This window comes from Tachysurus vachellii, chromosome 21, assembly GCF_030014155.1.
Source record: "Tachysurus vachellii isolate PV-2020 chromosome 21, HZAU_Pvac_v1, whole genome shotgun sequence".
NCBI lineage: Eukaryota > Metazoa > Chordata > Actinopteri > Siluriformes > Bagridae > Tachysurus > Tachysurus vachellii.
The window spans coordinates 9,811,358-9,824,561 of NC_083480.1; the positions used below are offsets into that span (position 1 = coordinate 9,811,358).

Sequence of the window (13,204 nt, forward strand, 5' to 3'; positions counted from 1 at the left end):
CAGCAGTTGCAGCAACAGCAGCGTGTGTGCGCGTGCAGATTAAGGTTTAGGAAGATTTCTCCTCAGAAAGGTTTTAACAGTGTTGTTTAGTTTGAGTTTAGAATTTAAGTTACTCTGGAATGGATCCGTTTACCGAAGTAAGTACTTTCTGTTAATATTGTGTGTTTTACATTCGGAAAAAAATTAAACACTAACGTTTACAATTCAGACCAACTGTAAAAAACCAAAACTAATGCTAATTGCTAATGCTATTAGCTAAAGTACTAACGAATGTCTCTAACTGTACACTAAATTAAATGTGTTGTTTTATCACACGATAAAAAAATGACGAATAGAGTCCTAGTGAATGCAATATAGCTAATATTCACCTAGACAAAGGTCCAGTATATTTGTTTAGTTAGTGCTGGGTTGGTTTAAGGCGTTGGTTGTTTGCCTCAGAGACATTCAGAGATTGTTCTGAAGTCTATACAGTTTTTATTTATATCTCTACACGGCTTTGGAATCTAAAAATATTTTTGGGTGGGAAAAAATCTGGGGGGAATAAAAAGAACACTCAAAACTAGCTAACAGTGAGGAAAGTATGATTTTTGGTCATGTCTTTTCTCCCCACCAATGAAATGAGTTATTAGTGTCACGTGACAGCATTTTTTTGGACTGACAGGCACTAACTGGATTTTCCACTCGTTAATGGGAGGCTGCACGAGTTTGGGGATGTGTCTCGTTATACTGAGTTCTTTGTCATGTCTTTGGTTTGTTTTATACATGCATATGTTTTATTTATTTATATATATATGTATGCTTGCTAAGAGACCTTTCATGCCAGTCAAAGGAAAAATATGGCATTTGTTTCTTAAAATAATCTCCAGGACTCCCATCAATACAGATTACTTATTGTAATGGTATCCTGGTAGCCTATTGGTTAAAGTGTTGGGCTACCAATCGGAAGGTTGACACTGTTGGGCCCCTGAGCAAGGCCCTTAACACTCAATTGCTCAGGGGTGTAAAAATTGAGATAATGTAAGTTGCTCTGGATAAAGGCATCTGCCAAATGCTGGAAATGTAAAATACTTTACTATTAAATCTCCATGGTCATTGGACCTCCACTGAGATGAGGCCGTGAGAATCCTGAGGCATCTAGAGATCTACCAGCTCCAATTAGGCTCTGCGATACTAAAGAGGAGATGCCAACTCCATGTTTTCTTTTATATCAATACAACATTTGTCAGACTGTATATTTATAATCACACCCTCCAGTGTCACCCAGATGAGGATGAGGTTCCCCTTTGTGTCTGGTTCCTCTCAAGGTTTCTTCCATCTAAGGGAGTTTTTCCTTGCCAAGGTTGCCTGAGTCACCTCAGACTTGCTCACTGAGGATAAATACATACACATTTAAATATATCTAATAACGCTTTACAAATAAATTTGAGTTGAATTATTTACAGTAATAATTGTATTGGAGCCATTGAATATTCATTCTGAAACTACTACTTTTTTTATTAAATTATTATTATTTATTTTTTATTTTATTTATTTTTTTCCCCCCCAAGACTACATTTATATTAAATTGTCATTTCATTCAAATGTTCATTAATCATCAGTCTTGTTGTTGAGGTAATAAGGATTAAGTATAATCAAACACATTTACATGATACCTATAAGACCTCTATAACACTGATTAGGGTGGGTGCTTTTTCACACCGCAACAAAATAAATATAATTTCGCACCCATGGCTGTGTCACATCACCTGTTAGGGGTCCCAGGATTACACGCTGTGTTACAGATTTAAAGAATATCCTTACAGATGAGTCTTTTAAAATGTGCTTCATAATGCTGTAAGGACAGCACTTCATTACGTGATTGTTTATAGAGAATAACGGATTACTTCATACTGGTGATCTGTATTCCTGAATTTAATAGCAAGTAAAATAAAGTATGCATTGGAGAATATAAAACTTTCTGTTTGTATCACTTGTGAAGTTCGAGGCACAAAGCAGGTGTGAGACAGGAACTGAAACTCATTTTAAATTAATTTTAAACTCATTTGATACAGGACAGTGCTACAGTTGTTAGCATTCTAAAATATGAGATTGTGATCAACTAGGCTGACAGATTAGTTGAAATTTGTTCACTTTATCAGCTGAGATATTTGATTGAGAGGGGGGGGTTAGAATTTGCTATTAAAATGTATATTAACATACCAATTCCTTTCTTTATTAAGGCAATTTTTTAAGGGTCTGTATGCAGATCACATTTTTGCAGTTAAAAAAATGTATTGCAATAAAATATTTTTCTATTGTATTATTTATTGTTATAAATTATCATTTATTGTTAAACGATTTTTTTTAACTATAATTTATATATATTTGTCATTTTGTGCATGTTTTTAGAATCTTCTGTAAACATGTCTCTTGCAGAGATTCCCTATTCACTTTGTTTTTACTGTTTACTCAGAAACTGTTAGAGCGCACCCGAGCTCGCAGGGAGAATCTTCAGAAGAAGATGGCGGAGAGGCCCACGGCAGCCAATCGACAAATGACCAAGAGATCCAGAGAGCCGCTTACAGAGACGAACAGTGTCATCAGTCAGCCACCAGCTGAAAAAGGTGCAAATGAGTTTTAAAGTTTGCACAATAAAGCTGCACAATAATTGCATAATTCATTTTAAATGAACAGAAACATCCGTTGTCGTAGGTCAAAATACATGAATGGAGAGCCTTTAATGCCATAGACTCTTTACAACTCTGTCTATCCATTCCATGGGATAAGCACACCATTATTTCATTCTTAATGGAAAAGGCTATGATTAAAATAGAATTCATTATTGCAGCCTTAATCCTGGTTATGGCGTTTTATTTGAAGGGCCATTCTCGTAGCTTTCATTTTGGCTGATGTTAAAAGGTTTGTTGTATAATTCAGAGAATGCCCATGCTGTTGGTGGTGCTATTTTTTCAGATTTTTAAAGTTGTCTAAATAAAATATGTTTTTGTTTTGCAGAACTGCCCTCCTCCAAACCCTCTCCTTCTAAGCGCCGCTGCTCAGAGGAGAATGCTCTTTGTAAGGGGGAAGAGAACAAGGAACCTCTTACTTTTCAGGTCACCGCTTCAGAGCCCACAACAGACAAGAATCCCCCTATAGCACCAAGCAGTATTCACTCAGCTACAGTGGAAAGACTAGCTGTGAAATCTAGCACAGACTCAGGCAAAGGGCTTGCACATACTCTTTCAGACACTGAGAAAAGTGAGGCTTGTCCTTCACAGACCATAACAGGATGCACAGATGAGATGAAGCACTCTATGACAGAGGAAAGCAGAGAAGTTCTCAAAGGCATTGCTGCCAGTAACATGAAATCTCGTCTGCAGAGACTGGCAGAACAGAGGCACTACTGGGATTCGGAGGGTAGGTCTGAGTCAGTTAGGTCTTGGATGACTGTCTACCGTGTTTAGTTATTAAATTAACCTGTTAAGTTTGGTTGTGGTTACTTATCACCTTAAAATATGATTATTTTTGTATACATCCTTGTGTCTTATAAATTAATTAAAAGGTCAGTGCAACTTTATTCTTAATGAAATGGGTTCACTGTGTTAACACTCTGATCATAGTAAATAACATTATTTCTTCATGTTTACAAAATGTTCATACATATTGAAATGTATTTACAGGTAACATTGAACCAGCTCTCAACAGTGCAGCTCTGTCCCCTGTTAAATCTCAGAGGATGGAGATTGCTACTAATCCAGCTCCAGCCATCACATCTGAGAAGCCATTAGGCAAGAAGGGCAGACTGGCAGACCTCGCTGCGACAATCAGTTCCTGGGAAGATGACCGTGGGCATCCGCCCACTTACAGAGACAATGCACAAGGACAGACTGGCACCGCCTGTGTTCCTCCTACAGCACATGTAGGAATGAGCACTAGTGTCAAGCCTATTTCTGTTGCACAGCAAGCTAAGACTGTCCAGCCAGTTGCCAGCAAGCCTGTCCACAGCACTCAGCAGGTGGGGGACACAAATCATATTATCATTAAGAAGTGTTTTTGTTTCTTTGTTTTTTGCCCAGCTGTTAATCACACTTCATGTTTGTTTGTTCTAGCTGCCAGTTTATTCCCCAGTCAAGTCATCCAGAGTGATCCCTCCAAGTCCACAGAAGACTGAGGTGCCTGAGGCAAAATTGGCTAAAGGACACCTCTCCCCAGCATCCAGCCCTGCCAAGAGCATCTCTAGTCCTCACTCCACACCACTGGTATCTGGAAGAGTCCTGTCCTCTTCCCAAAGCCCTCTGAAGGCCCCATGCAAAGAACTAGGACCAGGAAGAGTGGTTAATGCAAGTCCTGCAAAAACAAATGTTCCCACCAGCTCTTCCTCCAGTGTAGTGCTCTCTCAGGCTGGTGGGAGGCTAACTAAGGATACAACACCCCTACAGAAAAGTGGCCCAGTTGGGCCTGCAGGTGAGTAACTCATAAAATGTTTTAATTTTAATTGATTTTAAACCATCAAGTTCTATTGTTTCTCTACTAAACTGCAATTTTGTATGATTTCACATAGTTTGTATTATATTTTATCTTTTTTGGGGTCCAAATTATTGCATTCTTTCTAGGGGGTGTCAAGTCTTTTTTGGAGCGCTTTGGGGAAAGGTGTCAGGAACGTAATCAGGGTTCTCCTCTTAACGGTGTTGGTGTGGCTCGTACACCTATTGCTACACCACCATCCACTCACAAATCGAGATTGTTTCAGGAGAGGCTTGCCGTAACACAGGGAGCTTCCAGTACTTCCCTTCTCACTCAGAAGCAGAAAATGGTGAGTCTTAATTTTTTACTTTCATATTGTGTGAATTGGCTGTTACATTTTTATCTGAAAATAATTTACTGTTGTTCTTAGGAACGTGAGGTAGAATTGGCACAGGTTCGGAGTCGATTTCAGAACAGCAATGTGTCAAAAAGCAGAGAGGATCTCACAAAGGACACAAATAACTCAAAATCAAAGGTTGCCAATGTTTTTATATTGAACTTATGTCTAAGTAAGCTTAAATAAATGTCATTTATTACTCCATTGCAAAGGAAATGATACACAGGTATGATTGCATTCTCAGGAGGAAAAAGACACAACTAAAATGTCTGATCCAGTACTTAACGCTGAGCCGTCGGCAACAGTCCTGGATACTCTCGGGAAAAATCTCTGTGAAAATGGTAAACTGGCCAAATAATATACTGTAATGCAGCCCAGCAATATTGGTTGACCAGTATGGTTGTTTCCATTCACATTTTGATTTTTTTCATTAGTACAAAAGTATCCTTAAGCACAATGACTTGATGACTGACTTCAGCTAGAGTTCTCTTCTAACTGGTTACTTTGCTTTATCAGTAACATCAAATATAAAGCCTGGCCTGTCAAGCCCATTAAAGAAGGTGGAGGTTTCACTAGAAAAAGAAGAAATGGATAAGCAAAAGGAAAAAGGCAAGAAGATAACAAGCCACATGGACTGCTTTTAATGTTTGCTTAAATCAGAATTATGTGTTTGTGAACATCCTTTAACTGTTCCTCTTGACTTTTATAGAAACAGAGGAGGAGATGCGTCAGATTGAGATGAATGTAGATAGCTCCATTAACTCTGACGTCATTAACCACCTTTTTGAAGATGTTTTGGAAGAGAATGATGAGCATGATGCTGAAGAGGATGAGGAGGAAGATGCTCTAAACATTTCCTCCATGTCTCTCCTCACCCCACTGACAGAGACTGTGGCTGCTGTTGTCAAGAGCCCTGAGAGGAAAGTCATGGTGAGTCTAGCATAAGTGTTGAACTTTGGAACAGATCTTTAATCAGATTATATTTCCCTCTAAAAAACTAAAATCAGCAAGAAGAAATAAGCCTGATTAGTTTAGTTAGGTATGTGTAAATGAGCTCCGTAAATTGCCACTCTTTCTGAGCCAGATTGGTTCTAGTGTCTGTCACCCCAATTCACAAGCCTGGTGGACCACAAACTATAATCACTACCAAAATATTATAAATGTTTTTTTCATACCACAAAAGTTGTTTTTGTGGTTAGCAGACATCAACCCCAGCCAGCTCATTTATTGAGAAAAATGGGACACCTGAGCATGTTTCCAGACCCACAAAATTCCAGAGGACACGAATGCTTCGTGCTGGCTCTTCTGACAGCATTGAAGCTCTGGAAGAAGAGCACAAACTACCCTACAGGTAATCCTACAGTGTAATGATTACACACGAAGCTAAATATCATTACTAAAACTCGTATTGGTATTTAAGGAGTTCTTCCTGTGTTTTAGCGTTGATGCATACAGATCAATCAGAATGAAGGAGACTGAGAGACCTCAGGTGAAACAGGTGATCGTGAGGAAAGAAGATGTGTCTCAAAGATTGGAAGAACCCTGTAATGCCAGTCACATTAGCATTAAACAAAAGATGCAGGTGTGTCAAAGGAACTATTATTTAGTTTGGAAAAATATGTACTTGTGTAATCGGTTAGTTCTAAGGGGAACGGTCTCATTTGTTCTTTCAGGGTTTGACTAATGAGATGAACATGCAGCAGACAGTGATCCATCAAGCCAGTCAGGCATTGAACTGCTGCACAGACGAGGAGCATGGAAAGGGCTCTCAGGTGGAGGCTGAAGCTGAGCGGCTGCTGCTTATAGCCAGTGAGTGATGAGTGACAGACCGATATCTAGATCAATGCCTTTTGTATTAGAATTAATGGACTGTTCTTTTTCCAGCTGAGAGGAGGGTGGCTCTGAAAGCTGAACTGGATCGGCTAAAGGCCGAGGGACCAGCAGTTCAGAAGAAAAGCTCTTCCAAAGCCCAAGAAGACATGGGCGTGCCTGCCTCCAAGGGCTCCATCACACTGCAAGAGCTACGATTACCCCTTAAGGCTGACTTTGTCTGTTCTACCGCTAATAGGCCTGGTATATCCTCTGTTTTATTTTTAAGTGTTCTGTAAAGGTTATTTGGCAAGAGATTTGATTGTGAGCATATTGTAAATATTCAGTACTTTTATAACTCTGGCTCTGTTATTAAAATAGCTGATTACATTCATATCTATTTTGTACTGCTACATTTGAAAATAGTGAGATTTTTATCAAAAGCTATATTTCACACTAATCAAAATATTTTTTTGCTTTTTAAATAAAGAATCTGGAAGCCATTACTTCTTCGTGATGATCCGTGCTGGAGCTGAAAATACAGTTGCTACTCCTCTGGCCAGCACCAACAGTGCACTGAGTGGGGACGCCTTGACCTTTTCCACCAAGTTCACTCTGTGAGTCTAAATTGCTGTTACCAGTGTGGACATTACTGCCATTTGTTATTACGTTCATTTTCATGTACTTCTTTTTAAATTTCAGACCTGATGTGTCCAGTGACTTTGAGATTGATATTGAGGTTTACTATCTTGTAAGTATTTTTCTCTCTCTCTCTGTATTAAACATGCATATTTTTTGTGTTAAACACATTACATTACTCAGTGCTAAATGTTCTGTTTTCTCAGGTTCTGAAACGTGAGCCGTTTGTTGATAAAAGAAAGAAGCAAGCTAAGTCCAAGGTATAAGTCTTTGTTATGCAGTTTTGTTTGTTACTATTCAGACATTTTGTAGTATAACAGGGCACACATTTTAAAGAATTTGTCTTCTTCTGTTAGGCAATCACTCCCAAGAGATTCCTTGCAATCACTGTAAGTAAGCTCTTGGTTTGTTAACTGTTTATGCAGTGACAGGAAATGCGTGATATTCTGGGGACATAGTCTCACAGACATTTTCTCACCACTAAGCGGCACTAAAGAACAGTGAGTTCTATTAAAAGGAACTGAATGTTCCTAAGAAGGAGATCATCCTTAAACATTTATACAAATGTGCTGAGACAAATTGCACTTACTAAGGAGTTCTGAAGCTACAAATTCAGGTTGCATTGACAGTGTTGAGTTTCAAATATGAAAAGTAAATGTGATTGATTCACTTGCAGTCTGCTACCACTTCAGCCAGACAGACAATATTTTAAATCTTAATGTTTATTTAATGTCAAACAAACCTATTGGACTGTAAGGGTTTAAAAAAAATTTAGTTGATGGTGCTGGAATCATTTATTTATTTATTTTAAATGTGTAAATAATCAGAACATTTACCTTGCTATTCATATTCACTACATGCTTTGGGTGTTTAGTTATGTGATGATTATGACTTTTTTTGTTTGTTTGTTTTCTTCTGTTATATAACAGAAAAGCAATCTCCAAACACCTGGTGAGTATTAAATAAAAGCTAGCTTTAATTGCCATAGTTTTACTGTTGATCTGTTATAATTTGGATAACACCATGTTTGTGTTTGTAGTAGTGGCCAGCCCTGGGGGCCCGAATGCAGTGCGCTCCAGTAACTTTGCTCTTGTTGGATCACACAAGTTAACCTTGGCTGCTATTGGAAAAAACAAATTTCCCCTGGAAAAGGTACACTTTGTGGAATGCTTTTGTATAATATAGAGATGGTTTTGGCATGCGAAAACTTGAGCTCTTTTTTTCTTCATGGGATTTTTCAGGACACAAAATGGTTCTTTGTAAGCACTTAATTTGCATGTTTTTAAGGTCTTCCTAATACAAGCATGGAGCTTCCTTGTAGAGATCAGCTTGTTTATTTGCGCTAATTTTTCTCTTTATAGATCAAATTTGAAGTGTGTGAGAGCAGGCTTCTCAGTGACATGTTTCAGAATAAGGTGTTCATGTTCGTTCCATGTTCAGCAAACACACGGGTTGGCTTTGTTGGCTGCTTTGTCTTAATCATATTTTGCTTTGCACCTGTTTTACACTGTGTTTCTAACCCAAGTCACTTGTGTGTGCTTTCAATTCTTTACCCTCTCAGTGAATATTTTGTACAGACTATTCTCTCTTTTTCATAAATACTGTATATCTTTTTTTCTAATGCCACATGCTTAACTGAGAAACAAATTTTCTCCTCTTTTCACCCTGAATTATCTAGGTGCCCTTTCTCTGTCCCTTGGAAGGCCATATCTACCTCAGAATTCAGTGTGAGGTTGACTCTCATGTGCAGGAAAGGGGCTTTTTGGTCAGTTCTGTATCCCTTGCATAAATATCACCAAAGAGCAGTTCATCATAATACAAACAATTGCTTTTACACAGAATTTGCATTGACATATCTGTCTAAATTTATAGACCATGTTTGAGGATGTCAGTGGTTTTGGAGCCTGGCATAGGAGATGGTGTGTCCTCTCTGGGTATTGCATCTCCTACTGGACTTATCCTGATGATGAAAAACGCAAGGTAGGCATGATTAAATTGTGATTCCATCAATGCTATATGTTTGATAAATCAGAAAGATAACTTATTAAATATGTGAACTGTTTTGTAGAATCCTATTGGTCGTATCAACTTGGCAAGCTGTGTAAGTCAGAAAGTGGAGCCTGCTAACCGTGAGTTCTGTGCCCGGCCCAACACCTTTGAACTGATTACAGTGAGACCACAACGGGATGATGACAAAGAAACTCTGGTCAGCCAGTGCAAGAACACCATGTGTGTCACAAAGTAAGACTCTCCCCAGTACATGAACAGTGATCTATAACCAGTAATATTTCAACTATCACTACTATGTGAAGAAGCGCTAATGGTATGCAAACCTAGTAGTATACGTAAAGGAATATCAGTTCTGGAATGTATCAGTAATCTATGTATTCCTCTTTTAACATACAGGAATTGGCTTAGTGCTGACACTAAAGATGAGAGAAATCTGTGGATGCGGAAGCTCAATCAAATCCTAGTAGATCTGCGCATGTGGCAGCCAGACTCATGTTACAGACCAGTGTGAACCTCACCGAGACAAAGATCATAGGTCCTAATTCTACACACAATATCAAACCTTTTGCTGAGAAGTGCAATACAATATCAGTTACAAAACGTTTACAGTGGCGTATATAGTTAAGCAATTGTACATTTGACCGACGTCATGGACATGGAAGATTAAATTTGAATAAAGAAATGCTCAATATTTAACAGAATAATACACTGCACATTATTTGTAATAACTAGTGACTGTTTATAATATCAAAAAGAATACCATGTGTTATACCGGAAAATTTAGGTTAATTGGCTCTAGACTACATATAACGTAAAATTTCTGCTTTACACTTTATATTTAAACCCGACTTTGCCTAACTATCAGTGTATGTACTGTACTAAAACATGGAATTTGTACCAGCTTCAGTTATAGGGAAATACTGTGTACACAGTTTAAACCACACACAAGCTTTTGCATTATCTTATTTTAAGCAGTCTTCCATATAAATCATAAAACACAGTAGTGTATTTATGTAAAATTAACACGAATATTTGATGTATGCAACATTTTGAAAACTATAGCTCTTGATTTTATGAATACAGTTTCAGGCTTCGTGCCTACATCTTCGATAGATTTTCAGTTTTGTGGTATTTTATTACCTTAGTATACTTGTAAATATTGAGAGCACATCATTTTTATTATTCAGGATTTTGCTTGATTTGCTTTTATTCAGGGAGATTTTATTATAGTTGTATATGTTTTCTTTGTGGGTTGAACAATGTCAAAGTACTTTATAAACATTTCATGTATGGACAGTCGAATTTGGCTGGTTAACAAGGATGATAGACGGTGGAACTTTTTTTTTCCCCCGCCTTCCACATTTTTTGAGCTTTTATTTGTGTTCTTAGTTAACTTTACGATGCTTTATGATATAGAGTGCCAAGACTGTATTCTGTGCTGTTGAAACTACTACTAAAGTATACACTTTAATGTCAGTAGCTGCTTTAACTGTTTTATCATGGAGTAGATCATTTCAGCTAAAAGATCTAAAACATACCAGTTTCACTTAAGTATAGAGTTTGTTATTGACACAAAGCAGACGATGGCTTTTTTTTTTTTCTTTTTTTTTTTACTTTATACTAGCACGTTTCTCTGTTTGGCTTAAATGCACATAAATGGCTGGTTAAGAGCCTTAATACAATGTTGTGATTTGCTGTGACACGTGGAAAGGTTTATTATAGCAGTTGTGTGTGCTTCTTGGTTTCCTGCCCTGTTTTAACACTCCATATGTAGTGTAAAGTAATATGCAGTGCTGACATGCCAATAAAAGCCAGCAGCTTTAACCAGTCTTGTGTATGGGTATCACTTTATTTATACAGAATGTATTTTCATTATTTTAATAAAAAAAGCACAGTGGAGAGAGAGAGAAAGCTATAACTACCTGTTCTACAATTTTCTAGAAAAGTATAAATTAGGGTTTGTTTAAATATATTGAACAGTCTGAAAAAATTGAGTTATGGAACTGTATGCCAAAACAACTGCCGCCTAATGGACAAATAGTTGTAAGAAACCAAATGTCTTCACAACTTGGATGGGAGAACTTCTTCACAAGACAATGACAGCCTGGTCAGTCCACAAAGCTGAGCTTTATCAAAGGTTGTACACTCAGCAAACATGTGGATGAAGGATCTTGGCACAAAGCACTATAGAAACCCAAGTTTGCTTATAACTCTGGAAAACATCAACTCTACAGTGAAGAATGGTGGTAGCAGCTTTGTTCTTAGTTACCTTTGAGCCATTGGTAGAGGCCTGCTCTGATGAATGCAAATATTCCTAATCACTGACAGTGTCACTAAAACTAAGGTTGAAAACACTAAGCATTCAGACAAATGTTTGTTTCAGGGAACACTTTCTTGTTGGAAACTATGTTTTTGACCTTGTAAAAAAAACAAAAAGCCTTTAAAAGTTTAAAAAGCCATTATATCTGGAAACTTAATGTTTCTGCAGCTGTTCCTCAGTAAATTTATGTAGAATCTACAAGTGTTTCCCTGTCAGAAAGGCTTCTAAGTCCATAGGAAGGTACATAAATCTTACTCTAAGTGAACACAATGAAGATTAAATATTATTATGAAATGTTCTTTATTTGTCCATAGAACAATTTGAAATCATCCAAATTTCCACTTTCCACAGTTGTGTTTTTATCCTGACCTATTCATGCTAACATAAGTGTGTGGAATTTATATATATATATAATTTATTCTTTTTTTCCAGTCCTTTTCCCAAAGTAATTTTCTATTCAACTTTGTTCTGTTTCCCAAAATATACACAACTTTTTTAATTTCATCTATGATGAAACTGATACTAAGCACAGTTGAAACCAGATATTTACATACACTTCAGAAAATTTACTGTCATACATTAAATCAGAGTAAACTTTTTCTGTTTTAAATCAATAAATATTAACATATTTTTTGCATTTGTTAAATGTCAGAATCGAGCGAGGGAGAATTTTTATGTATTTTTATTATCACTTTCATCAAAGTCAGAAGTATACATACACTAAGTTTATCGTGCCTTTAAACAAATAAAAACTCCAGATGATTCCATTCTGAGCTTAAGAAGCTTCTGATAGGTTAATTGATTCCATTTGAGTTAATTGGTGGCGCACCTGTGGATGCATATAAAGGCACACCTCAAACACAAAGCCTCTTTCTTTGACATCATGGGAAAATCAAGAGAAACCCACCAAGACATCAGAAAAAGAATTGTTGACCATTGTTGTGGCTCATCTTTCGGTGCAATTTCCAGATGCCTGAAGGTCCCACATTCAACTGTTCAGACAATAATACGCAAGTATAAAAAACATGGGAATGTATAACCATCATTTCCATATAACCATCGGTTTCATATAACCGACGGATTCTGAGTCCCAGAGAGGAACGTATTTTGGTGCGAAATGTGCGAATCAACCCCAGGACAACAGCAAAAGATCTTGTGAATATGCTGGCTGAAACTGGTAAGACAGTGTCATTATCCACAGTAAAATGAATACTGTACCGCCATGAGCTGAAAGGTTATTCTGGGAGGAGAAAGCCATTACTTCAAAACCACCATAAAAAAGCCAGACTACAGTTTGCAACTGCACATGGGGGGGAAAAAAATCTTAATTTCTGGAGACATGTCCTGTGGTCTGACGAAACAAAAATTTAACTGTTATACTGCCATAATGATGAGGGCGAAGCTTTGAAGCCTCAGAACACCATCCCAACTGTGAAGTATGGGGGTGGTAGTATAATGTTGTGGGGCTGCTTTGCCCCAGAAGGGACTGGTGCACTTTACAAAATGGATGGCATCATGAGAAAAGAAAATTGTGGCTATATTAAAGCAACATCTGAAGACATCAGCCAGGAAGTTAAAGCTTGGGC

General features: G+C 37.5%; 1 protein-coding gene across 6 annotated transcripts; it reads left to right on the forward strand.

Moving 5' to 3' along the window:
• On the forward strand, window positions 1-11,126 carry anln (anillin, actin binding protein). 6 transcript variants are annotated; one of them, XM_060897447.1, is made up of 25 exons: window positions 1-137; window positions 2,453-2,603; window positions 2,995-3,396; window positions 3,660-3,994; window positions 4,089-4,443; window positions 4,593-4,792; window positions 4,874-4,978; window positions 5,085-5,181; window positions 5,357-5,449; window positions 5,550-5,770; window positions 6,040-6,191; window positions 6,281-6,422; window positions 6,514-6,649; window positions 6,725-6,913; window positions 7,140-7,266; window positions 7,352-7,400; window positions 7,495-7,548; window positions 7,645-7,677; window positions 8,218-8,239; window positions 8,328-8,440; window positions 8,650-8,703; window positions 8,967-9,053; window positions 9,161-9,268; window positions 9,357-9,529; window positions 9,695-11,126. In XM_060897447.1, the coding sequence occupies exons 1-25, from the start codon at window positions 120-122 to the stop codon at window positions 9,807-9,809; spliced, it is 3,531 nt and encodes a 1,176-aa protein (XP_060753430.1). In that variant the 5' UTR covers window positions 1-119; the 3' UTR covers window positions 9,810-11,126. The 6 variants fall into 6 exon arrangements, with proteins under 6 accessions (XP_060753430.1, XP_060753432.1, XP_060753431.1 ...); XM_060897449.1 differs by having other exon boundaries at window positions 105-137; window positions 8,331-8,440; XM_060897448.1 differs by having other exon boundaries at window positions 105-137; window positions 6,043-6,191.
• The last annotated feature ends 2,078 nt before the right edge of the window (window positions 11,127-13,204 follow it).